This window comes from Mustelus asterias, chromosome 19 (assembly GCF_964213995.1).
Source record: "Mustelus asterias chromosome 19, sMusAst1.hap1.1, whole genome shotgun sequence".
NCBI lineage: Eukaryota > Metazoa > Chordata > Chondrichthyes > Carcharhiniformes > Triakidae > Mustelus > Mustelus asterias.
In genome coordinates, this window is record NC_135819.1 from 67,280,517 (window position 1) to 67,308,376 (window position 27,860).

Below are 27,860 nucleotides of genomic sequence, written 5' to 3' on the forward strand. Positions count from 1 at the left end.
CACGATGATTGGTGGAGTTGCTGACAGTGCCAGGGATTGTCAGAGCGTACAACAGAGTACAGATAGATTGGAGAGTTGGGCACAGAAATAGCAGATGCAGTTTAATCCAGACAAATGTGAGGTGATGCATTTTGGAGGATCAAATTTAAGTGCAAATGATACTGTATATGGCAGAACCGGTAGGAACATTAACATAGAGGGATCTGGGTGTACAGATCCACAGTTTCCTAAAAGTGGCAACACAGGTGGCCAAGGTGATTAAGAAAGCAAATGGCATGCTTGTCTTCATCAGCCAGGGCATTGGGTACAAGAGTCGAGAAATCATATTGCAGCTATATAAAAGCTTGGTTAGGCCGTATTTGGAGTATTGCGTGCAGTTCTGGTCGCCACGCTACCAGAAGGACATGGAAGCTTTGGAGAGAGAGTGCAAAAAAGGCTCATCAGGATGTTGCTTGGTTGAGGGTATGAGGAGAGGCTGAATAAAGTAGGATTGTTTTCACTGGAAAGATGGAGGCTGAGGGGAGATCTGATAGAGGTCTACAAAATTATGAGGGGTATAGACAGGGTGGATAGTCAGAGGCTTTTTCCAAGGGTGGAAGTGTCAATTACAAGGGGGCACAGGTTCAAAGTGAGAGGGGGAACATTTAAGGTAGATGGGGAGGGAGGGGAGTAAGTTTTTTCACACAGTTGTGGGAGGGATGTTGTGGTGGTGCCTGGAACACACTACCAGAGGTGGTGGTGGGAGCACCATTTAAGAGGTATCTGGATGGGTACATGAATAGGGAGGGAATAGAGGGATACGGGCTCAGCAAGGGCAAAAGGCTTTTTATCCCCCAAGTTTAGTTTGGGCATCGTGACTGGCGCATGCTTGGAGGGCTGAAGGGCTATTCCTATAGTGTACTTTTCTTTGTTCTCTTACTGGATCTGCATCCATTTTCCATATTTTCTTCATCTCAGAAGCAACCTGGGATTTTTTTTTGATTGCTTATTTAAAAGCTGTGGTTGTTGTATTAAAGAAACTACTGGACAAGAATCACCAAGGACAGATGCAGCAATAATCTCACATTTTAAAATCATTTTCTTTAAAGATTGGAGTTTAACAATATACATGGCTCAGTCCAGTGAGCTTTATTCAAAGTAACTCCTGAATGCAAACACCATGTGCCTCGACATAGGTATGTAACAGATTAAATTTAACACAGGAATGCAAAGCAATATATTTTGTTAAATAATGAAAAATGGCAATAGAAGATAAAGGATACAGTTCTAAATCAGGGGCAGGAACAGAGAAACTCGGACGTATGTGTGCATCATTGAAGATGGCAAGACAGCTTGAGAAGGCAGCTAAAAAGGCACATAGGATGCTGGTTTTATAAGTAAAGGCACAATAGCAAGAAAGTTTAATAGTAAGGAAGCGATGACAAACCTTCATAAAATTCTGGTCTAGTCACAGCTGGAGCAGTGTGTCTAATACTAGCCATTATATTTTAGAAAGGCTTTAGAGAAGCTGCTGGAAAGATTGAAAAGAAGGTTTCCAGGCATCAGAACCTTCAGTCCTGTGGAGAGACTGGAAAAGTTGTTCCCCTTACAGCAGAGAAGGTTGAGAAAAGATTTGGTAGAAATGTTCAAAATCATGAGAATAGATAGCAATATCAGAGTGGATAGAAAGAAGCTGTTCCCATTAGCAGGAGGGTCAGGAACAGAGGAACAGGGACAGAGATTTAAAGTGATTTGTGAAAGAACCAAAGGCAACACAAGATCACTTTTTTAAAAAAGTGATTGGTTATTCTCTGGATTCCATCGCTTGAAAGAATGGTGGAGGCAGATTCAGTCATGTGTGCGAGAGAGGATGCAATAGATGAGAACAAAAAAGAGTCAATAGAAAGAGGGGCTAAGGGATTACAAAAAATTTCTTCAAAATGCAGGATTCAGCGACCCTTAACTTTGGATACATTTGGCAGAAGCAATATATTCCAGACTTGCCTGTTCTCTCCTGTGGTTTTGTTTGCATCTCCTCCCATGTATTCGTCTCCAGGTTATATGCATGTATCTGAAAATGAAATGAATCTTGGATTGAATTCTTTGAGAGAAAGAAACAGGAGAATTTATTTTATATTTCAGCATGTCCCCTATAACTTCCCTGTATTCCACCAACCACAGATTATGAACAGAGCATTGTGAAATAGTCTCAATGCAGATGTTGAACCTTCAGAGAAAACCATTCAACCCACTGAGTTGCCCCTTGCAACTCTCCAGCCTAGCATTTCACTGCACTTTGAACTCTCCCCTAATATCCAGAAATACTTACCTGGTTAAAATATTGGGTGAAACGAATTGAAAGTAGTTTTAGAACACCTTTTACTAATTTAAATTATGCTATAAACTTGGATTTGCATTCTAGTTTCAATTTTGAGGACTCTGCTGCTGCATGTGATCTTCCCATGTTCAATCTATTTCCTTCATTGTTCAACAATACTGCTCATTCTTCCCCCCAATTTTTAATATTCTACATTTGTCTTAAATTTTATTTGCATAACTGTTCTAAATTTTAAACCCTATATCCACAATGTTGTGCAGATGGGAAGTAACATTAGTCAACTGGTGACCCCAGCAGTATTTCATTCTGCATCTCCCTTCACCTGATGGACCTGGAATATTCCACTCATCCCCTACTTCCAGCCTGAAACTGATTCATGGGTATTCCATTCTGCATCATTACCCTTCTCGTCCAGCCTGACATTGGAGAGTTGCTATCCACTCGATCAAAGAGCAGTACTCTGCTGGAATCATTTTTATTTTGTCTACAAGGCCTTGACATCTCAACATTGTACAAATCTATCAACTTCCTGTCAGCTCCAGGGTCTAGTGATAGGAGTGATCTCTCCCTACCTTATCCAGCGGATACGTTGTCCATGATGTTCCCCCTCCTAATATGTATATCCTTTGTCCATCGTGTGCAATTTCATGTCGGTACCTGAAAACAAGTAGCCCCAAACATTCTTACTTAGCTGTGCTTCTGTCCCTGCACCACTCCCACCAGCCACCACCCCGTGAAGCTGTGCAGTACAATCCAGCAGGTCCATTACCTGGTCTGTAAATGGCAGAACCCAAATGCAGGATCCAATGCTACCCCTGCTGGCCTTTCTGTCTCAACACAAAGCATTCCAGCCTACAGTTCTCCATTTCCCACTGGCTCCCCATACCCAGCAACTGGATTTCAAAATTCCTTGCAGCCAAAGGCCTCAGCACAGTCTCATCTTAATGTTTTCTGAATATTTTCCTCCTGTCTTATGACTACACACACACACACACCAAATCCTCCTCCACTACAAGCTTCTCTTGTTCTAACACTCCCTCTGCTTCAGCCCCTTGATTTCTGCCCATTCCCCTCAAACGCTTTCCTCTACCAACCTGCTCTGCTTTGCCCGTCTCCAAATGGTTTGTTTTCAAAACTCAAACAACCCAGATTGACAGTGTACCATACTGATGGGGGTGCTGCCTTTTTAATGAGGTGTTAAAACCTCTCCACAAAGTCCACTATTGTTGGTATCATTGTAGTAAATCGCCTCAGCATCCCCCAAGATGTTCATGTCCTTCCTAAAGTGTGCTGCTGCCCAGAAAATGACAATCCTTCAGCTGAATGCTCCACTTAATATTTCTCTACATTAAATTTTATCTGACAGGTGGTTTCACCAGTTTGTCGCTATCTCCTTTGCCCAAGTTGAGAGTTACCTGCAAACTTTGAAATGGTGCCCCTCACTCAATTCCAGGTCATTAACACACAAAGCACTTGGAGTTTTGCACATATTTGCAAGCAGCACAATGGAAAAGTGAGTCATGTTAATCAGCCACTTGTGAATAGAGAATGGAAAATCTTAGGATGCATCCATGATGTGTATAGACTGCATTGGAAATGTAGCATGCTAGGTGGTATTTCTCTCAGCTTTCTGGATTAGAAGAGAACGTGGACAAAGCAGCACATTGCAGATGATACGAGAGATGAAGCAAGTGGAACATGGTTCCCAAGATATTGGGTGTCTACAGGTTGAAGCCTGCCACCTGGATTAATACAGCCAGTTAGGGGGTGACACACCATAACACTGCTCACAGTCAGGGGCCTAGAAGTACACTACTCAGTCTCTCAGAAATCCATCACTACAACGACTACAGTGGTGTTGGAATTAACAGCATTACTGCTACTGTATTCATGGCTTTATCTTGTTAACCTGCTTTCCCCAAACTGAAGCATCCTTTCATTGTTTGTATCTTTGGAGGCACTATTTGAAATGAAATGAATAACCCGAACCAACTGCATTGGTGCTTTTGCCTCTTTCTGTACGTATGTGGAGAAATGACTATGCTGTCCTGTCGTTGTAGCGATGAATCTGACTGAGTTGTGTACTTCTGCCAGGCCCCTGACTGACTGTGAGCAGCGTTATGGTGTGTAAGGCCCCTAACTGGCTGTATTAATCCAGGCTTAATCAATGGCAGGCTTTAACTCCCAACTAGCTGGACCAAGGGTCCCAACACTGCTTAAATAATGAAATAAGTGTTATAAAGCAATGCTTTACATAAATAGAAACTATTTATTGGGCTGAAATTACTGGTGGAGGTTAAATTATATTTTTGTTGAAGATTTTTCCCATTTTTACAAATGCAACAAACTCTCAAGGACTGATGCAGTACAGCATAATCATTTCTCCACATTTACATACAGAAAGGAATGAGAGGACCAACGCAGTTGGTTCAGATTATTCTTCACAAACGGAGCCTCCAAAGATACAAACAATGAAAGTATGTTTCAGAGACTGGGGAAAGCAGGATAAGATAAAGCTATGAATACATGGCATAACAGTGCACGCCCTCACTTACAGGATTCTAGAGACAGAGCCGTAACTTGCATTCCAGAATTTTCAAAGTAGCTCCTGCCATTGTGTACTCAGCCAAGAATAGAGGATATTGACAGGTATAGAAAACGCTGAGCAGCCAACGATTCTCACACCATGCTTAAGCACCTACCAAAGCATACTTTCCCATCTCCGATTATACAGCAGCACCATTGATACTAAACAGTGTTTTTTCCCAGGATATGCGCTCTGTCTGCGCCTTTACAGGAGTCCGTTAGACTCTTTGACCCCCAAATAACAAAGCAACAAACTATGCAACATTAATAGTTTAATGGAGATTTTCCTCTAGTTGTGAGGACTCGTTGGGTCATACCCACAACTCAACACCAAACAATCCACCCACCTCCCCGCAGTGGCGCTACTCATATTAGCCATGACAAGAGTAAAGGATACCACACAGTACATATTATAAATGCAAGGACTACAAAAATAAAAACAGATAAATATGCCATACAACCTACCCAGCACACTCCATGGATATTAAACCACTAGCATTCAATTTTTGACACAAGGCCAGAAGCATTGCAGGTAGTCCCCATGCTACCTTGCACCCTGACATAATGAGGACATAGTGAGGTCAAATCTGTGTCTCAAGCTTGGAATAATTAAAGGGACACTGAGGGATGCATTCCATGATAAACTACTGGACTTCCCTAGTTTTCAAAGGATAATAGGTGAAATTCACCTTGTGTTCATATACTCAATCACCCCTATCAACATGATAAATAGAAGCACAAAATCAAAAAAAAGTGTAATGAAAAGGGGTAAAGCCAGGATTAGTGATGAACCATAGATTAGGACTCCAAACTATTGCCATCCATGGAGAGCAGAGAGGTCAAAGCCTTAGTAGGACTGTTGAGCAGCCTTGTGGATGTCAAATGTCACCTTCAGGGTAGCAGGATAATGCACGGCAAATCAGATACCTCCAGCTTCATCGGAACCTATGCAACCTGGTGGTGTACCCCAGGACATTGTGGGAGGCTAGGGAGGAAATTGCGGGTCCCCTAGCCGAGATATTTGAATCATTGATAGTCATGGGTGAGGTGTCTGAAGATTGGAGAGTGGCAAATGTTGTGCCTTTGTTTAAAAAGGGCTGCAGCGAAAAGCCTGGGAACTACAGTGCAGTGAGCCTCACATCTGTGGTGGGTAAATTGTGGGAAGGTATTTTGAGAGACAGGATCTACAGGCATTTAGAGACGCAAGGACTGATTAGGGACAATCAGCATGGCTTTGAGAGTGGAAAATCACGTCTCTCAAATTTGATTGAGGTTTTTTTTGAAGGGGTAACCAAGAAGGTAGATGAGGGCAGTGCAGTTGATGTTGACTACATGGACTTTAGCAAGGCCTTTGACAAGGTACCGCATGATAGGTTGTTGCATAAGGTTAAATCTAAGGTGAGGTATCTAAATGGATACAAAATTGGCTTCTGTCGTGGTTGTAGAGGGCTGTTTTTCAAACTGGAGGCCTGTGACCAGCGGTGTGCCTCAGAGATCAGTGCTGGGTTCACTGTTATTTGTCATTTATATTAATGATTTGGATGAGAATATAGGAGGCATGGTTAGTAAGTTTGCAGATAACACCAAGATTGGTGGCATAGTGGACAGTGAAGAAAGTTATCTCAGATTGCAACGGGATCTTGATCAATTGGGCCAGTGGGCTGACGAACGTAGATAGAGTTTAATTTAAATGCGAGATGACGCATTTTGGTAGATTGAACCAGGGCAGGACTTGCTCAGTTAATGGTAGAGCATTGGGGAGAGTTAGAACAAAGAGATCTAGGCGTACATGTTCATAGCTCCTTGAAAGTGGAGTCACAGGTGGACAGAATGGTGAAGGCGGCATTCAGCATGCTTGGTTTCATCGGTCAGGACATTGAATACAGGAGTTGGGACGTCTTGTTGAAGTTGTACAAGACATTGGTAAGGCCACGCTTGGAATACTGTGCGCAATTCTGGTCACCCTATTACAGAAAGGATATTATTAAACTACAAAGAGGGCAAAAAACATTTACTAGGATGCTACTGGGACTTGATTTGAGTTATAAGGAGAGGCTGGATAGACTGAGACTTTTTTCTCTGGAGCATAGGAGGCTGAGGGGTGATCTTATAGAGGTCTATAAGATAATGAGGGGCACAGCTCAGCTAGATTGTCAACATCTTTTCCCAAAGGAGGGGAGTCTAAAACTAGAGGGCATAGGTTTAAGGTGAGAGGGAAGAGATATAAAACGGTCCAGAGGGGCAATTTTTTCACACAGAGGATGGTGTCTGGAACAAGCTGCCAGAGGTAGTAGCAGAGGCGGGTATAATTTTGTCTTTTAAAAAGCATTTAGATAGTTACATGGGTAAGATGGATATAGAAAGATATGGGCCAAATCCGGGCAATTGGGACTAGCTTAGGGGTTTAAAAAAAAGGGCGGTATGGACAAGTTGGGCCAAAGGGCCTGTTCCCATGCTGTAAACCTCTATGACTATGATGAAAATGCATGATTACCAGCTGGGGGTTCGGCTCAAAAACCGGGCAGCATGTGCCCCATCAAGATCAACATGCCCAGTGGTGTCAAGATTAAGAAAATGTGGTAGCCAGTTCTCAAAACCATTAGCTGGGAGCTTGCCCTCAGCTCCTTCTGGAAAGCCAGTCATACGGACGTGCGTCCTTGGGCTCTGGCTCTCCGGATCAAATCAGGATATCTGAAATACCACTGAGCGGATTTTCCAACAATTAAAAGCAGGCCTCAACTGAGGAAGCTGCATTCTTGACAATAAGGACTCTTCATCTGCTTCATCAAGCTTTCTAAAAATCAGTACTCCGCAGTTCAGCAATGCTCTTGATAACCTTAATCATGTTGCCTTTTGAGGTCGCCAGATCGAGAGCCCGTGCACCGACCAAATCGCCATATTGAGGGCTCAGCTCCACCCCAGCTGCTTCTTTCCATTGAGGATTTTCATGACTTTACTCATACACTTTGTCTCGAAACTTAACCAGAAATTTTCCAGGGACATTATATGGAGTTCTCACGTCAAGATTAGGTACTTATGGGCTGCGCATCAGGGTAAATGAAAAGAGTAGTGCTAGAGTTCACAGAAACACAGCCATTCCTGCACTCACACCAAGCGCCCCCCCCATTTTTTATATAGATCGAGTGTTATGTACAATAAATACTATTCTCTTAACCTGTGCGTCTTTTACAGTCACAGTACACAAACAGTTTCAACACTCACTGAATTGGCGAGTGTATTCTTTAAAAACACAGACCTGTTGTGGTCAAATGTGGAGTGGCAGAAAGAAGGGAGCCATTCTACCCCTCCTTACCTGAGTCTAGCAACTATTAAAATAAAATCCACACAATGCATTCTGTTTAAAAGGAAGCAAGTCTAAAACTATGATTCATACAGACTTACAAGATAAACTCCCACTTCTCTCTACAGATGTTGCCAGACCCGCTGGGTTTATCCAGCATTTTCTGTGTTTAAGTCCAATTGGTTGCCTCTCTGAAAGCCATCATCATTAAGCTACCTTTGTAGGTACTTATATGCAATTAATATATTTTAAAAGATTTTTTTGGGGATTTGCAGCCTTGTGGACATGCACCCCAAGGTCACTTCCTCAACCTCTCAATATTTTCCCATTTATTGAGTACTCTCTGCTTTTTTGCCCTCCCCAAATGCATTACCTCTCACTTTTCCAGATTGAGTTCCATTTACCTCTTTATTCACTAAATCAAACCATTGACGTAATTTAGGAGTCGACGGCTATCCTTTTCCCCATCAGCTGCACAGCCAAATTCTGTGTAAGCTGCAAATTTCCCAATCATGCCACCCATATTCAAGTCTATATACACACACACGTCATTAAATTAACAGCAAGCGCCCCAACACAAGCCCTGTGGAACACCACTGGAAACTGTTTTCCAACACAAGAACATCCATTAACTATTACCCTTTGTTTCCTATCAGAGTCAATTTTGAATCCAACCTGCCACCATCGCCTGTAACCGACAAGATCTCATTTTTCTAACTAGTCTGCCATGTGGGATCTTGTCAAATGCCTATATTGTCATATAGACAATATCCACTACAGTACCCATATGAACATTCCTCAAGAAAAATTCTATTAAGATAGAAAGATAACCTTTCCTGATCAATCCATGCCCAAGTGACAGTTCATCCTGCGTCTTAGAATTTTTTTTTCCAATAATGTGCCCACCATTGAAGTCAGACCGACTGGCCTCTCATCTTTTCAATAATGATAAACCATCCTCTCGTAGACATATAATCCTACAGTGCAGAAGGAAGCCATTTGGCCCATCTGGTCTGCACCGACCACAATCCCACCCAAGCCCTATTCTTGTAACCTCACATATTTACTCTGCTAAATCCCTGACACCCAGGGTCAATTTAGCATGGCTAATCAACCCAACCCACACATCTTTGGACTGTGGGAGTAAACTGGGCACTTGGAGGAAACCCACACAGACATGTGAAGAAATCGCAAACTCCACACAGACAGTGACCCGAGGCCAGAACTGAACCTGGGTCCCTGGCGCTGAGGCAGCAGTGCTAACCATTGTGCCACCATATACCTCAACTATACCTAGCAACGATTGGAAAATGATCCTCAGAGCATCTGATATTTCCTCACTGGCTTCCTCCAATCGCCTGGGATACAATCCATCTGATCCAGTCCTGGCGATATATCCATCTTGAAGGATACCAATCCCTCCAGTACTTCCTCTCCCATTATGCTGGTTGTATCTAATAGTTCACACTCCAACTAGAACGTTTCAGAACTATCCCACTCCTTAGTGAAGGCAGAGATGAGATACTCATCGAGAACCACGCCCACATCTTCTGAATCAACTGTTACTAACCTAAGAGATCAGTCTGACCTTGTGCACCATATAATGTCTTCGTGACCCTTTGTTTGTCTGCCTGTTGCCACTGCCTCTTCTGGGTAATGCATATTGTGAAGCCTCAGAGGCCAAGAAGTCCTACGTTTTCCTTAATTATTCTCTTGCTCCTAATGTATTGGTAAAACATCTTTGGATTTTCTTTAATTTTACCTGTCAATTTTTTGTTTTTTTAAGATCCTCTAGTCCCCAAATTTCCATTGTAATTTTTAAAGTAAAAAGTTTATTAGTCACAAGCAAGGCTTACATTAACACTGCAATGAAATTACTATGAAATTCCCCTAGTCGCCACAGTCCAGCGCCTGTTCGGGTCAATGCACCTAACCAGCACATCTTTCAGAATGCGGGAGGAAACACACGCAGACACGGGGAGAATGTGCAAACTCCACACAGACTGTGACCCAAGCTGGGAATTGAACGCAGGTCCCTGGCGCTGTGAAGCAGCAGTGCTAACCACTGTGCTACCGTGCCGCCCCACTTCACCCCTGTACTTTCTAAACTCTTCTAGGCTCTTTTTTTTAAAAAAATCACTTGTGGAACATGGGTGTCACTGGCTGGGCCAGCATTTATTGCCCATCCCTAGTTGCCCGAGGGCAGTTGAGAGTCAACCACATTGCCGTGGCTCTGGAGTCACATGTAGGCCAGACCAGGTAAGGACGGCAGATTTCCTTGCAATGACAATGGTTTCATGGTCATCAGTAGATTCTGAATTCCCGATATTTTTTATGGAATTCAAATTCCACCAGCTGCTGTGGCGGGATTTGAACCTGGGTCCCCAGAACAATAGCTCAGTTTCTGGATTGTCTAGGGATAAATCTAGGCCATCACCTCTCCTCACAATTTCTACATTCAAAGTCTTTTGTGACTATAAGCTTTCTTTTTCTGCTTTATCTCGGCCTGCTTCTGGATAACTAGGGGCTCCCGATTTGGCAGTATCATCCTCTTTGTGCCTGGGAATTTCTCCTACCGCTGAGACAGTTATTCCTCCTAACAGCTGTATCCAGTCCACTCAGCTTTATAAAATCTGTCTTCCCCATTGTGGAACTCTTACTCCCGTTCTTAGTCTTTTTCCGTAATGATGCTAAATTTAATTACATTATTGTCACTATCTCCAAAATGATCCCCCATTCTAATTCATCCACTTGCCTAGCTTAATTCCTTAAGACTAAATCTAGAATTGCACCCGCTTCTGTTGGGCTTGTTTCATGCCAGATAAAAAGTTTCTCTTGAATGGAGTCCAATTTTGCAATATCCCAATTGATGCAAAACATCTGTTGCACCTACAAGATGCAAACAAAAAACAATCAAGCTCAACAAGATCTGAAGCTCAAGATGCCATTTAATCAGCCGTGGCTCACCTTTCTTCGGGTAAATCACTAGGAGGGTTATTTGGTTTAAGCTGTATCCATTCCCGAGCTGTAAGGTCTAATCGGTGCAAATCTGTGTTGTAAACATAACCAGTTGTCCCACCAAATATGTACAGGTAGCCATTTATGATCACCATAGCCTGGAACAGTTAAAAGCAAAGATACATAGATGAAGGACTAAGACTTGGAGAGGTAGGTTTATCCAAAAGCAGTTTATGTACAAGTGGCTCTCAGTCATTGCTATGAAGTCTGAGATTGCATTGCCCAATTTGATCTGTTCAAATGTATAGGACTCTAAGCAATGGTGCCTCTACTAGTGGCCAAGTCAGAAAACCAAGAACTGTTAGTACCTGCAGTTTTAGATGTGGACCCTCTGAGGCTTCACAATATGCATTACCCAGAAGAGGCAGTGGCAACAGGCAGACAAACAAAGGGTCACGAAGACATTATATGGTGCACAAGGTCAGACTGATCTCTTAGGTTAGCTGCGCTTTTAGAGCACAACATAAGAATTTGGAGCACTTTCCCAGATCTGCTGACCGAGTAGTACTTAATTCTTTTGAGATTCAGTAATGTGCACCGCTCTCTGTTCCGTGATCAGTTTGGATAAAGAGTCTCAGCATAGTGCCAAACAATAAAGATTGAATATCACCTGACAAATCTTTCCTTTGTTATAGAATAAAGTTAACTCCAACTTCTACCATTACAGATGTCATCTTTACCTGGTCAAAACATTATGTATAAACTGCTACATTCCAAAAGAGGTAGCCATGGAAATAGTGAATGCATTGGTTGTCATCTTCCAAAATTCTATAGATTCTGGAAGAGTACTGGCAAATTGGAGGGTGGCAGATATAACCCTGCTATTTGGGCAGCACGGTGACAGTAGTTAGCACTGCTGCCTCAGCGCCAGGGACCTGGGTTCGATTCCCGGCTTGGGTCACTGTGTGGAGTTTGCACGTTCTCCCTGTGTCTACATGGGTTTCCTCCCACAGTCCAAAGATGTGCAGGTTAGGTGGATTGGCCATGTTAAATTGCCCCTCAAGCGTCAGTGGGACTAGCTAGGGTAAATATATGGGGTTATGGGGATAAGGCTTGGGTGGGATTGTGGTCAGTGCAGACTCGATAGGCTGAATGGCCTCCTTCTGCATTGCATGATTCTAAAAAAGGAGGGAGGTGGCAAACAGGGTATTACGGACTGGTCAGCCCAACATCAATAGTAGAGAAATGCCAGAGTCTATTATAAAGGATGAGATAACAGAACACTTAGGAAAAAAACAATGGGATTAGACAAAGTCAATATGAATTTATGAAAGGGAAATCATTTTTGACAAACCAAATGAAGTTTTTTGAGGACATAAATTGTATAGCTATGGGTGAACCAGTGGATGTATGCATTTTCAAAAAAAAACTTTTGATAAAGTCCTATATAAGATCTTAATGTACAAAATTAAAGTGCATGGGATTGGGGATAGTATATTGGCATGGACTGAGAACTGATTAGCAGACAGGAAACTGTAGGAATGGGTCTTTCAAAATGGCAGGTGGTGACGAGCAGGGTGCCACAGGGATCAGTGCTTGGGACACAGCTATTCACAGTATACATCAATAATTTGGATGAAGGAATCAAATGAATATTTCCAAGTTTGCAGATGACATGAAACTTAATGGGACGAGGCGCAGGGTAGCAGTGGTTAGCACTGCTGCATTGCAGCACCAGGGATCTAGGTTCAATTCTGGTCTCAGGTGACTGTGTGGAGTTTGCACATTCTCCTCGTGTCTGCGCATGTTTCCTCCCACATTCCAAAAGATGTGTGGGTTAGGTTGATTGGCAATGATAAATATCCTCTTAAGTGTCAGGGGAATTAGCAGGGTAAATACATGGGGTTACAGGGATAGAGTCTGGGTGGGATTGTTGTTGGTGCAGGCTTGGTGGGCTGAATGGCCTCCTTCTGCACTTTAGGGATTCTATGATTCCACGAGGAGAATGTTAAGAGACCTGAAGATGATTTCAACAAGTTGAGTGAGTGGGCAAATGCATGGCAGATGCACTATATAAAGTGGATAAATCTGAAGCTATCCCATTTCAGATGGAAAAACAGAATGGCAGAGTATTATTTAAATAGTGATAGATTGGAAAATGTTGACAGACAAAGAATGCAAGCATACAGGTACAGCAAGCAGTTAGGAAGGCAGAAAGGATGTCTTACAGCAGATGTACAAGGCCTTAGCGAGATTACACCTGGAGTACTGTTTGCAGTTTTGGTCTACTGAGAGCACGAGAGCTGCTGTGTGCACTGTCAACCCTTCATTTATTCATTGCTCACCTGCCCGTATATACGGTTGGGTTTCTTCCCTCGACAGTTGAGCAGTGCCCATCGTTTGTAATTAACATTGCACACATGGACATCATTCCCGCTGCTCTCGCCGAAGGGGACACCAGTGCCTCCAAACACCAACAAGTTATTACCATGTAAGACAACTGCAACAAAAAGAAATAATTTGTTTGATTAGCATTGCTACACCATCAAATTGAAACATTGAAGCCACAAATAAAACTGGACACAACTTTACAGAACAAAGGATTCCATTAGCCAGCAACAGCTAGAGATGTTACAATTGCAGAGTGTTGTCAGCATGACCTACGCCTGAATCTAAACTAGCAAAGGACAGTGACTTGTAGTGCTCTGCTCTCATTACTCCAGCCTCTGATAGCTGTTTAGGTGCTAGTTTCTAAAAGCTTTTTGCCCAATACATTTGAAGCGAACGGTGTTAGTCCACATGCTGCTCTGACAATTTTTCATTTTTGTATCTCACCCTCTTGTTCTTGGTAGTTTCTTGGTTAGCTAGGTTTACCTCCTGTAACATGGTTTAAATGACGACATCTTGCTACAAATGCTTCGGCTCCCAGTCTCTCCCATTACTTGATTCCCTTCTTCCTTCTATTTCTTCTGCACCTCTTACATACTTCAGTAGTTCTGTATTTGTCTCCAATTCTTTCCCTGCACCCATCACGTACTTATTAATTGCCTTTGGCATAAAGCAGATTCAATTAGCTCTAACCTATGGTAGGAAGAGCAAAAAGGTGGGGGAAAATGGCTCAAACATCAGCCATACTAAAACTGGTCATGCAATGCAAGTCGTCAAAGGCTAAAACTAAACTGGACAAAAGACAAAAATAAGTCTGCGATCTTCAGGACTTAGGCTTTCCCCATTCTCTGTATACTTCACAAGAGGGGGCGTGGGGTGTGGTGGTAGGGTGGATTGTTGGGAACAGGGAGAAGCAAGGCTGTTTGAGTTACACAGTTCCCACATTCAAGGTGTGTGAAAGTGACGGGAGACAGGGTGGGTGTGAATGAGTGCTTCTTCTATGAAGCCATTAATTCATCACTTAAATTTCTCCCAATGTTACTGACCTGTACGGCAGATCCTGACATTATAAAAACCTAACACACTTTCCACAGATGCCAAATTATAAAGTAGCTCTGGCAGATACAATGGGATAAGATAAATATACAGAGAAAAGTTTATACTAGACAGTCAACATGGCTTTGTCAAGGGCAGGTCATGTCTGACAAATGTAATGAAGTTCTTTAACGAGGTGACACAGGCAGTGATTGTTGTATACTGGACTTTTAGAAAGCATTTGATAGGGTGCGAAATGGCAGGGTTGCTTAGCAAACTAGAAATGTTTGGGTCCTTGGCAGCATGGATTAGGAGTTGGCTAAGAGATAGGAAACAGAGGGTGGGTATAGATGGCAGGAGAGGAGTTGAAAGTGGTGTTGCCCAGGGATCAGTGCTGGGACCCTTGTTTTTTTTTAAAGATTTGTATTAACGATTGAGAGATGGGTGTTGAGGGCAAAATGTCTAAATTTGCAGATGCTAAGCTCAGTAGAATAGTGAATTGTGATGATAACACTGAGCGACTTCAGAGGGACATTGGCAAGTTGGCTAAATGAGCCAAGGCACCTGGCAGATTAATTTCAATGCAATGAAATGTGAGGTAGTACATTTTGGTAGAAGGAACGTGGGGAGACAATACAGGCTCAGTGGTACAAGGGCAGCTCAGTGGTTAGCACTGCTGCTCCACAGCGCCAGGGACCTGGGTTCAATTCCTGCCTCAGGTGACTGTGTGCGGCGTTTCCATGTTCTCTCAGTATCCGAGTGCATTTCCTCCAGGTGCTTCAGTTCCCTCCCACAGTCCAAAGATGTGCGAGTTAGGTGGATTGTCCATGCTAAATTGGCCCTTAGTGGCAGTGGAACTTGCTGGGTAACTAAGTGGGGTTACAGAGATAGGGTGGGATTGTTGTTGGTGCAGATTTGACGGGCCGAATGGCCTCCTTCTGTGAACTTTGAGGGCAGTACAGGACCAGAGAGGCCTTGGGTTTCAAGTGTATAATTCTCTGAAGGTTGCCGGGCAAATTGAAACAGTTAAAGTGGCTTAACTGATCCTTGGGTTTATTGATAGAGGCGAAGAGTATAAAAGCAAGGAAGTGATGCTATACCTCTACAAGTCGTTGGTCAGACCACATTTGGAGTATCGCGTTCAGTTCTGGGCACCTTATTTAAGGAAGAATGTTAAAGCCCTTGAGTGAGCAAAGGAGATTAAAATGATACTGGAAATGAAGAATTTTAGATACAAGGAAAGATTAGAGAAATTGGGCTTATTCTCCTTGGAGCAGAGAAGATTAAGGGGTGACCTTATTCGGGTATTCAAAATTATGAACAATTTGACAAAGTAAAAAGATTGTTTCCACTAACTTGGATTGTTTTCATTGGAGTGTCAGAGGATGAGGGGGAACCTGGTAGAGGTTTACAAGACTATATGACAGGCTTGGATAGGGTGGATAGTCAGAGTCTTTCACCCAGGGTCGAAGGGTCAATTACTCAGGGACATAGGTTGAAAGAGAGAGGGAAAGTTTAAAAGAGATGCAAGGGGCAAGCTTTTCACAGAGGGAGGTGAATGCCTGGAACGTGCTGCTGGAGATGGTGTTGGAAGCAGGTTCTATAACAACGTTCAGGAGGCATCTGGATAGATACATGAATAGACAGGGAAGAGAGGAATATAGACCACGTAGAGGCAGGAAGTCATTAGAGAGGCATCTCGGCACAGACTTTGTGGGCTGAAGGGCATGTTCCTGTGCTAACTGTTCTTTTTATTAGTTGGTATATCAATGGCTGGGGGTCACAATTAAGATGGTCAGCTTAAAGAGATAGGAATGCGATGAGGAGAAACTTCTTTACTCAGTTGTTGGGATTTAGAATGCACTGCCGGGGAGAGTGGATTCCATTGGGGGTTTCATAAGGGAGTTGGATACATATTTGAAAGTGATGAATTTAGAGTATTCCAGAGATAGGGCTGGAAAATGGGACTAGCTGGGTAGCTCTTTCAGGAGTCAGTGCAGAAACGATGGGCTGAATGGCCCCTTCTGTGCTGTAAAATTCTAAAATTCTAACCCAAAGGTTCCACACCTCTCTTGACCAAACGGCAAAGAAATCCAAAGTGACAATACTAGTGAATAAAACTTCACTTGGTGCTAGTGGAAACGGGTATGGGGTGTAGCACAAGCTGCCTGTACCTGACATGGATGCCAGCTCCCTGGGCATGAACCCCTCCGTACCCACTTGCTGCCAGGTGCCAGAGGCAAAATGATATCGCCAGAGTTCACGGAAAAGTGGGTAGTCTTCATTACCCGGTCCTCCCGACTCCTCGTAGTCAGGGTTATAGCCACCAAATACATAAAGGCTCGAATTATCTGCAACACAGCGATGCCCACTTCGAGCAGGGGGAGATATGTGACCTGGAAAAGAAGGTGGGAGAAATAAAATTCAGCCACTTTGGCAATCCTATCAACGAACAGAATTGCTAATTTTACACTAAGAATAATAGCTTCAGAGAGAAACTTGCATTTCTATAATACATATCATCTCATGACATCCTAAAGCAGCCTATAATGTACTCTTGATGTATAGTCATTGTAGTAATGAAGGATACGTGTCAGCCAATTTGCACATAGAAAGGTCTCACAAAGAGCCATATGATAATGGTCACAATCTATTCAGTGATGTTGATGGAGGAACACATGTTGGTCATGACACCAGAAAAACACTCCCCTAATCTTCAAACGGTACCTGGAGATCTATGACATTTACTTGAGGAGGCAGTTGGAGCATCGATTTAACATCCCAGCCGAGAGACAGATTGTGTTCAAGTCTCTGGAATTCAGCCACAGCAATTCACCTTTAAAATGACCCAGTACGGCCCACTAATTGCTTAAAGGGACACATTAAACTCAGAGCTGCAAGTCGGATGCAAATTTATACCATACAGATGGTATATCTGATATAACACTTCACAAAAGCAAGCCAGCCAATCATTCTACACAAACTCCCAAATCAAATTACTTTGTAGTGGGGTTCAGGTACCACTATTTAAAAAAAATGTCAATCTGATCTCAAGTGACTCAAGGATCTGCATCAGAACAATTAGCCTCTAAATAACACATGAATTAAAGGAACACTAATTCTCACTGCATGCTAATTGCAGATGAATGCACTGTGCATTAAACTGACTTCCTCCTATCTACTGGTGTGTAGTGAGCGAGATCTGGTACCTCAGATAAATGGACTGGACCCATCTTAAGCAAAAGATAACGTTGAAGGCAAATGATCAGTGCCACTCAGAATTGGGCTTGCTTTTTTTCTTGCCTCCAGAGCTTTTGGAACTGAAACAAAGAAACTGGTGGGAATTTTCACAAAGGATTGTGCTGCCAAATCACTTGCCCTGACAATACTGAGGCAGTTCCACATAGTCCTGCACTAAAATTTTCAAAGGAAGATGGGATTACAGATTTGTATTCAGTGAGTATAATGGGGGAAGGAAGGTAATTTGAAATATTTAAGGTTTCTGAAAGGTTAATTGGAAACCTTAAATATTTTAAACTGGATTTAGCTTGACTAAACAGGAACTAAATGACTGAAAAACACACATACAAAAAGGTTTATTTCCTAGAGGCAAACTATTGAAAAGTAGAGATGTTTATGCTAAACTTGTATCAAACCTTGATAACACCCAATTTATAGACCTTAATGTGCAGCCCCAGTCACCATATTATAAAAAAAAAGAGGCATTGGACAGGATACAAAAATATTTCTAAAGATGATACCCAAATTACAAGGCTATGCCTTCAGGAAAGGATAGACTGGCTGGGTCTGCTTTCTTTAGAAAAGAGAAGGTGGAGGGGTGACTAGATAAAAGTGTCTACGGTTATGAAAGTTTTTGATAGTTTGAGAGTGGGTTTTCAACGGTGGAAAAGAGCAAAACATCACATTGGACAGTCACAAAGAAATCAAAAAGAGAATTTGAAGAAACTGCTTCATCCAGAGTGGCAAGAATGCAAAACTTGCTCCTACAGGTGGACAGCATTTCACAAAAACCTAGACAAATATATGATGGAAAAATGACTGAAGGGTTATGTTGATAATACCTAGATAAAGGAAGGATGGGAGTCAGTGAATTGGTTGGACAAAATGGCCGTATATGGTATGTACTCGCAGGCAAAGGAGATTCGTGCTTTTTTTTAAAAAAAATGGCATCGATCAGTTTCACATGTTTGTAACAAGTAGTCAGATATCAGAAAGAAAAGTGAAAACCCTAATGGAAAACAGCAGCTACCAGTGATATTGGCAGACTGCTGGTAACTTTCACCTTGATATTTGAATTACAATCGGAGTTGGCTCATTTAGACTGTGCTTGCTAAAATTTTGATTTAAAATAGAGATACAAGTAGTGTGTTCTAGACTAACATGTATACATCCGGACCTTCTACAAATAGAAGCATAACCCTGAGGATGTCTTGCAAATGCAATCATATACTTTGGAATCTGTTGCAACATGTATACTCCTGGGATGCCATGCTTTAAACATTTGAAATATCCTGGCCAGTGACTCAAAGAGGTTGATAGAATAATTGCAGCCTTACAGAAAATAAATGCCAATAGCCAGAAAATCTGAAGAGCAACAGGAAAACATCTACTGATCAAAGAACATGTAACTTGTTTCGAAGAAATCAAACTTAACCCTGGATTTTGCTTCTCCAGTATACAGGAAAGTACATGCACCCTCAGCTTTGGAAAGTATCACCTCTCCAGTTCACGGTTTTCTTCAATTATCAGTTGCCATAAATGACGTCAGCAAAAGTTGCAGGATAAGCCAGGGAGGGTGGGCAGAGTGTGCAGCGCAAGTTTTAAAACTGAACCACAACAGAGTGCAAAAAGGACACTGAGAAGTTGACTAATACTGACAAAGACCATTCTCTCATGGGCATAAATTCTCAAACTAACAAGTCTTTTCTCTCCATAGATGTTTCCTGACAATCTATAAATATTCTGTTTTTGTTTAGGACTTCCTGCATCTCAAGTGTTGCACTCTTATCACGAAGATAAGGTAATCTGACCTGGAACGGTGCTGGGTACACTCATCCATGATTGGGGAGGGTGAGCGCTGGGTAATTTAGAATAGTTAGTCATAGAATGACTAACAGAATGAGGCCATTTGGCTGGTCATCTCTGTGCTGGATCTAAGAGCAACTCAGCTTGTTCCATTCCCTTGCTTATCCCCCCTTAGGCCATGCAATTTTTTTTTCCTCCTTCAGATAATTATCCATGTTGACGCTATATAGTTAAGAAAGCCTACCAATGCCTCTACTCTCAGGGGGCAAAGGAAATTTGGCATGTCCGCTACAGTTCTCACCAATTTTACAGATGCACCATAGAAAACATCCTTTCCAGATGTATCACAATTTGTTATGGCTCCTGCTCTGACCAAGACGGCAAGAAACTACAAAGGGTTGTGAATGCAGCCCAGTCCATCACGCAAACCAGCCTCCCATCCATTGACTCCGTCTACACTTCCCGCTGCCTCAGCAAAGCAGCCAGCATAATCAAGGACCTCCGCACATTCCCTCTTGCACCTTCTTCTGTTGGGAAAAAGACAAAAGTCTGAGATCATGTACCAAGCAACTCAAGAACAGCATCTTCCCTGCTGCCATCAGAATTTTGAATGTACCTACCTCACATGAAGTGGATCTTTCTCTACACCCTAGCTATGACTAACATTACATTCTGCACCCTCTCCATTCCTTCTCCCTTATTTACTGAACAGTATGCTTTGTCTGTATAGCGCACAAGAAACAATACTTTTCACAGTATCCCAATACATGTGACAATAATAAATCAAATTCAATTCTATTTTAAAAACCTCAATTGAATCTGCCTCACCATAATCACAGGCAGTGCATTCCAGATCCTAACCACTCATTGAGAAAAAATGGTTTGCACATGGCCTCTGGTTCTTTTGAAAATCACCAATATTCGGCGTTTCTGGTCTTGATCCTCCACAATGGGAACAGTTTCTCTGTGTCTATTCTGTCCAGACCCCCATGATTTTGAATACCATTATCAAATCTCCTCTCAACTTTCACTTCTCCAAGGAGAACAGCTTTTCCAAACTATGGAACTAATATTCCTCTTCCTTGGAACCATTCTTGCGCATCTTTACTGTACCATCACTAATGCCTTCACATCCTTTATAAAGCAGGGTACCCAGAACTGGACCCAATATTCCAGTTGAGGCGGAGTAACAGTCAGATACAAGTTCATCACAACTTCCTTGCTTTTGTAGTCTATACTCTTAATTTGCCACTTGCAATGGATTTGTGCACATCTTCTCCCATGTCCCTTTGCTTCTGCACATGCTTTAGAATTGTACCCTGTATTTTATACTGTCTATTCTCTTCACACCCTCTTTCCTCAACTTTTATTCTCCCTTTCATGCCCTGAAACTATAAACTCTGGTATCGGGTACAGTTTCTTAGGGATATTTTGTCACCTTGTCCAACTGGTCACTTCCCCTCTGTGATCCTAGTCTGCAAGGGATGGCAGGCTGGCGACTGTGGGGGTATCACATGATGCCCTTGCCCAATGCATACGTGCACACACACGAGGGGATGGCTGGAAGGTGGCTAGGAGGGGGGAAACCAGCCAATTATCCCTCTAATCCAGGGGTTCAGAAGTTGATTTTAATACTCTTAGTGCCACCCTGACTGAGAATAGCAATGACCAAAAACTGAAAACTGGACTTTGTTGATCTGTATGGCACAGTTGATTAAAAGCACCTCAATCATTAGCATCAGAAAATTAAGGTATTCCATTTGATCTGATGCACAATGAATGCTGGGTTGCCAATTTGACCTCTGTATAGCTCCATCCATTAAATCGTTTCACTGTAGAAGCTCTGCTCTTTAACCATACCCCGCCCCCCCCTCGCCCAAACAAAGGGCTTGACAAGATCACCCAAGCAAATTGTTCAGGTTAACAAAGGTTAAACATTTAATCACTAGACAACACATTAAAATTGAGGAAACAAGGAGCAAGAAGTCAGGCAGATCAAAACCACACAGGGTAAGAGTTGTGAAAACAGGCCAAAAGAACATGCATTATAAAATGATTCAAGGGTCAACTGGATGAAGAATGGAGAACTTGGTGGGGTTGACAGACAAACATGCTGGACTCAGCCTATTCTTAGCCCCAAACAGCAATTTTTAAATGTGAGATTTGTAAGTGAAAATTGAGAGCTTTTGACTTTTTAGGGCTCACTGTTCATCACTGGTCTTGACTAGTCCAGTGATATTACCACTATGCATCCATCGCCCCTACGTTGCAAGCACTTGGTCACCATTCAGTCTCTCTCTCCCGAGTCTACAGACATGGGAAGAGAAACTGAATGGTTTCCATTATGGTGACAAAGTGTTTGCAATTTAGGGGAGATGGTGGCTCACAGTGGTAATATCACTAGATTAGTAATCCAGGAGCACAGCCTAATGCTGTGTTTAAAGTTTGTTTATTAGTGTCACAAGTAGGCTAACATTAACACTGATGTGGAGTTGCTGGCATTGGATAGGGGTAGGCACAGTAAGGAGTCTCACAACATCAGGTTCAAGTCCTACAGGTTTATTTAGTAGCACGAGCTTTCGAAGCGCTGTTCCTGAGGCATTCACCTGATGAAGGAGCAGCGCTCCGAAAGTTCTTGCTACTAAATAAACCTGTTGTACTTTAACCTGTTGTGAGACTACTTATTGTACATTAACACTGCAATTAAGTTAGTGAAAATCTCCTAGTTGCTACACTCCAGCACCTGTTCGGGTACACTGAGGGAGAATTTAGCATGGCCAATGCACGCACCCTCTGGGATCCATGGGTTCAAACCCACCGTGGCAGCTAGTGGAATCTAAATTCAATTAATAAATCTGGAATATAAAACTAGCATCAGTAATGGTGACCATGGCAGCTATCGACAATTGTAAAAACCCATGTGGGTCACTAATGTCCTTTAGAGAAGGAAATCTGTCATCCTTATCTGGTTTGCCCTACATGTGACTCCAGACTCACAGCAATGCAGTTGGTGCTAAACTGCCCTCAGTTCAAGAGCAACCAGAGATGGGCAACTGGCTTTGCCATTGATGCCCCCACCCCGTGATTTAAAAAAAAAAATTAGACATTGTCTATCAATCTTAGATAGATTCAGCATCCTCAGAAAAAGCAGTGTCTGGACTGGAGATTATACTGATTCAGAGAGTGCCAACAAAGCTCCATCATCAGTAACCCAGACTGCTTCTGCAGTAGATAGAATTCAATTTCCTTGGACTACTGTGGGATCAGTTATTCTAAAGTCTTGACCAGAGTTCCAGCAATCATGGTTTAAATAAAGATGTATGCAGCAATAAATTTAAGGAGTCCTGACTGGCAAGGTTTCTTAGAGGGAGCAGAGTTTAATATCACCTCAAAGCAGAATCCAAGGACTTCCACTTCAGTTTGAAACTTATGGAGGTTTACTCCTCATGGGTGAAAAAACCAAAAGTCTCATTCTTTCCAGGGAGAAGGAGGAGGCATAAAGGAGAGAGAGGAAGCAAAGTGGATTGACAGAAGATAAACTCTCACCATCTACACACTGCGACATCTGCCAGTCCACCCACCTGTCTTTAAAAACCTGTATGGGATCCTGAGACTGGGGCAGGGTTGGATGAAGAGTCTCCTAACGGGAAACCATCTGACTTTCTTCTTAGAGCCTGTCACCACAATTACCAGCAATGAGTCAGTCATGAACAGCAACTCATACAAAACGGGGTCAAATCACAAAAAGCAAAGAGAGAGGGACTATGGGGTATATTGTCCTTCAGTCATGACTGAGGGGGAAAAATACACAAGATTAAAAGGGGAGGAGAGATCCCCATTTCAAACTAAAAATGGGCTTTATTCCTGCTCAACAGCAAGTGAAGCAAAATATACCCACAACGTTCCTTTCTGTCAGCCTACACACATTTGATAGAGCATATTAAGAGTAACTATTTCCCAGTGCTGGAAGGAGTAGTAACCACAGGACACAGTTTTAAATTGATTGACCAAAGAACCATAGTTGACATGAAGGGGAAAAAGTAGGCAGCAAATTGTTGCAATCTGGAGTGCAATGCCTGAAAAGATTGTGGCGGCAGATTCAATAACTTCCAAATGGAATTGGATAAATACTTTACGGGAGAAAATTTGCAAGTTATCAGGAAAGAGCAGGGGCAAGTGGCTATTTGGACAGCTCATCCAAACAGCCAACACATGTACAATGGGCTGAAGAGCCTCCGTCTGAACTGCATGTTTCTATGATGTCACAAGTGAAGACAACCCACAAAGTATAAACTACAGTTACATAGAACATAGAACAGTACAGTACAGGCCCTTCGGCTCTCGATGTTGTGCCGAGCTTTGTCCGAAGCCAAGATCAAGTTATCCCACTCCCTATCATTCTGGTGTGCTCCATGTGCCTATCCAATAACCGCTTGAAAGTTCCTAAAGTGTCCAACTCCACTATCACAGCAGGCAGTCCATTCCACACCCCAACCACTCTCTGAGTAAAGGACCTACCTCGGACATCCCTCCTATATTTCCCACCATGAACCTTATAGTTATGCCCCCTAGTAATAGCTACATCCACCCGAGGAAATAGTCTCTGAACGTAAACTCTATCGATACCCCTCATCATCTTATAAACCTTTGCCTCTCATCCTCCTCCGCTCTAAAGAGAAAAGCCCAAGCTGTCTCAACCTTTCCTCATAAGACCTACCCTCCAAACCAGGCAGCATCCTGGTAAATCTCCTTTGCACTCTCTCCAATGCTTCCACATCCTTCTTATAGTGAGGTGACCAGAACTGCACACAATATTCCAAATGTGGTCTCACCAAGGTCCTGTACAGTTGCAGCATAACCCCACGGCTCTTAAACCCCGTTAATAAACGCTAACACGCTATAGGCCTTTTTCACGGCTCTATCCACTTGAGTGGCAACCTTCAGAGATCTATGGATATGAATACAGTTGTTGGAAATTTCAATTCAATGAAAAAAATGTCGGATATACATGGTACAATCAATGTTTCATGGTTTGGGCTGTGTATTGCTGGTATTTACAACCTAATGGGGAGCTGTTTCCCGATTAGCCAACATGACTAAAGGAGACAAGAGGGAACAAATTGAGGCAGCGTCAGGCCTCACCATCAGACATGAGAAACTAGACCAGTTGCTCCTACATACAGTTGCTAGCAGTTCAAGGACTTCACTGTGCTACTGCCAGGAGGGTGGGTTCTGTTCTGAAATGACAGTGACTGTGCCAATATAAGCAGCAACAACCCTTTTATAGCTAAGAGTTCACAAGGCTGGTCTGCAAACACTATGACGAGTGCTTCTCCAGCACTACCCAAGTACCAAGTAAAGATTACAATCAAACACCAGTCTTTTCTCAAAAGAGAGCTTTTTACCCCAGTGTCTATGAAAAGTTTTCAGTGACTGATCCTGCAGCTGCAGAGACTCGTCACTCACTTTGCAGAAAGTTTAATTATTTTCCCTTTATGCTGACAACTCAGCTCAAGTTTTAAAACCAGACTTGCATAAAGTGAGAAACATAGTTCTTGCTCTGACAATACATTGCAAAGAACTAGTTAAGATCCATTAAGAACCCCATTAATCTATTTTGTCATCATTCACAGATCTCAGACAGTTTTACATGCCTCCCCAAGCTTCACCCCAGCTTTGTGAAATTTTACTGACTGTGTAAAAATAGAGGCAACATGGTCATGTTTCCCTTTAAAGTTTGTTTTCCCAGTGTGTGTTTTTGACAGTTTACAGAAATGGTAGAATGTTGTTTACAAGTACTAACAATGTTACCTTGGACAAACAAGGATCCAGGGAAAACAGGATCTATTGGGACTGTAAACATTGGACTGGTTTTGTGGTGATAGCCAAGTAACAACACTCCCCACAGATCTCGCGCAATACTGCTCACAAAGAGCTAGCAATCTCTGTAGCATGGCTTTCTTTTGTCACAATGACAGTTTAAACCCATCAGGCAAAGGAGATGTCATGGCATGCAGCAACAGTGGTGCCAGCAAGCAGGTAAACAGCCAATCATATTTATGTATTCTCTCAGCAAATCAGGAAGTTAAAAGCATTAATGTCACTTGCAATTTTCAGAAAGCAAAATAAATTGTTTTTCTTCATTTTGCCTTAATCGAAAGTTTAAAAAACCCACAATAATTTGGATATCTTATTCAGACGTTTGATGTGCCATAAATATAAAATTAGATTTTCAGGGCCAGTGAGGATGTTTAGCAGTAATTTGAAGATATTACACTGTACAAAACCCAGTTATACTCCATTCAAGAAGTTAACTCTTTCAAGAGTTTCTAGAGCAAGACTTATGGTGCAAGAGTGAAAGTTCTTGATAATTCAATTGATTTCCTATTAATTGCAGTCTGGAAATGTCTCAACAGTGCACTCTCTGGACAAGTGCAGAATCAGTGACATTAACTTCTTCATTGTTTTGTTCATGTACAGACTCCAGAAGTAATAAATAGGGAAAGGTAAACAATGAGGGTAAACTGGCGAGTAATATAAAAACAGACATCAAGATCTTCTTTAAAATGTATAAAAACTAAGACAGAGGCTAAATTGAACATAGGCCCCTTAGAGAATGAGACTGAGGAAATAATGGTGAAACAGGGAATGGCAGAGGAATTAAACAAACACCTGGCATCAGTCTTCACAGTGGAAGACAATAATAGCATTCTAAAAATATTAAAGGCAGAAAAAGATGGGGGAAAGAAAGAGGAAATAAATACAATAACTATCACTTGAGGAAAAAGTCCTAGGGAAACTAATAGGCTAAGGGTCAATAAGATCGCTGTACCTTATAGATTGCATCACAGGATATTAAAGGAAGTAGCTACAGAGATAGTGAATGCACTTGCAGTAATCTTCCAAGAATCATTAAATTCTATAAAAGTCCTGCCAACACAACCCGTTTATTCAGAAAGGGGGAGACAAAAAACAGCTAACCAATACGCCGGTTAGCTTGACGTCTGTCATTGGAAAAATATTAAGAGTCCATATAAACGAAGTAATAGCAGCACATTTAAAAATGCATAATACAATCAGAGTGAACATGGCTTCATGAAGGGGAATCATGTCTGACAAATTAATTAGAATTCTTTGGGATGTTCATAAGCAGGAAGATGTAATATACTTGGATTTCCAAAAAGCATTTGATAAGGTACCACACAAAAGGCTACTTGATAAGGCAAGAGCCTTATCAAGTGTTGGGGATAAAATATTAGCATGGATAGAGGATTAGCTAACTGAGATGACAGAGTTAGGATAAAAGACATTTCCAGGATGGCAACCTGTAACCAGTGGAGTGCCACAATTATTTACAATATATATTAATGGCTTGGACGAGGGAAGTGAATGTACTATTACCAAGTTTGCCGGTGACACAAAAGTAGATGGGAAGGCAAGCAGTGAGGATGACAGAGTCTGCACAGGGATATAGACAGATTGAGTGAGCAAAGACCTGGCAGATGGAATATAATGTAGGAAAATGTGAAGTTTCACACTTTGGAAAGAATAATAAAGGAGATGAATATTATTTAAATGGAGAAAGACTGCAGAAAGCTGCGGCACAGGGGGATTTGGGGTCCTCGCACATAAATCACAAAAAGCTAGCACAAAGGTAATTGGGAAAGCAAATAGAATGTTTGCCTTTATTTCAAATGGAATGGGGTATAAAAATAGGGAAGTTTTTCTAAAACTATACAAGGCACTGGTCAGACTACACCTGGAATACTGAACAGTTTTGGTCCCCTTATCTAAGAAAAGATATACTGGCATTAGGTGTTTACTAGGTTCACCACAGGTATGGAGGGATTTTCTTATGAGTTGTCGAGTAGGTTGGGTCTGTACTCATTGGAGTTTAGAAGAATGGGGGCGACCTTACTGAGACATAGGATTTTTAGGGGCTTGACAGGGTAGATACTGAGAAGCTGTTTCCCCTTGTGGGAAAGTCTACTACCAGAGGACATAATCTCAGAGTAAGGGGTCACCCATTTACTACAGAGGAGGAGGAATATATTCTCCGAGGATAGCAAATCTGTGAAATTCTTTACCACAGAGCTGTGGAGGCTGGGTTAAGTATGTTCAATGCGGAGATAGACATTAAAAATCAGCAAGGGAATCAAAGGTTATGGGAATAAAGCGAGAAATTGGAGTTGAGAATTATATCAGATCAAGCAGGATTTCATTGAATGG

At 42.2% G+C, this 27,860-nt stretch overlaps 1 protein-coding gene across 3 annotated transcripts in view; it reads right to left on the minus strand.

Moving 5' to 3' along the window:
• klhdc10 (kelch domain containing 10) overlaps positions 1 to 27,860 on the minus strand; it is a 43,070-nt gene that overhangs the window by 6,524 nt on the left and 8,686 nt on the right. For 2 of the 3 annotated variants that reach the window (XM_078235796.1, XM_078235795.1), the window contains exons 2-7: positions 23,213 to 23,305; positions 16,760 to 16,981; positions 13,508 to 13,662; positions 11,172 to 11,320; positions 2,890 to 2,974; positions 1,984 to 2,050 (exon numbers count right to left, since the gene is read on the minus strand). In XM_078235796.1, coding sequence (XP_078091922.1) covers positions 1,984 to 2,050; positions 2,890 to 2,974; positions 11,172 to 11,320; positions 13,508 to 13,662; positions 16,760 to 16,981; positions 23,213 to 23,305 — 771 coding nt within the window. The remainder of the gene's footprint in view (positions 1 to 1,983; positions 2,051 to 2,889; positions 2,975 to 11,171; positions 11,321 to 13,507; positions 13,663 to 16,759; positions 16,982 to 23,212; positions 23,306 to 27,860) is intronic. The other variant, XM_078235797.1, reaches the window with a different exon arrangement.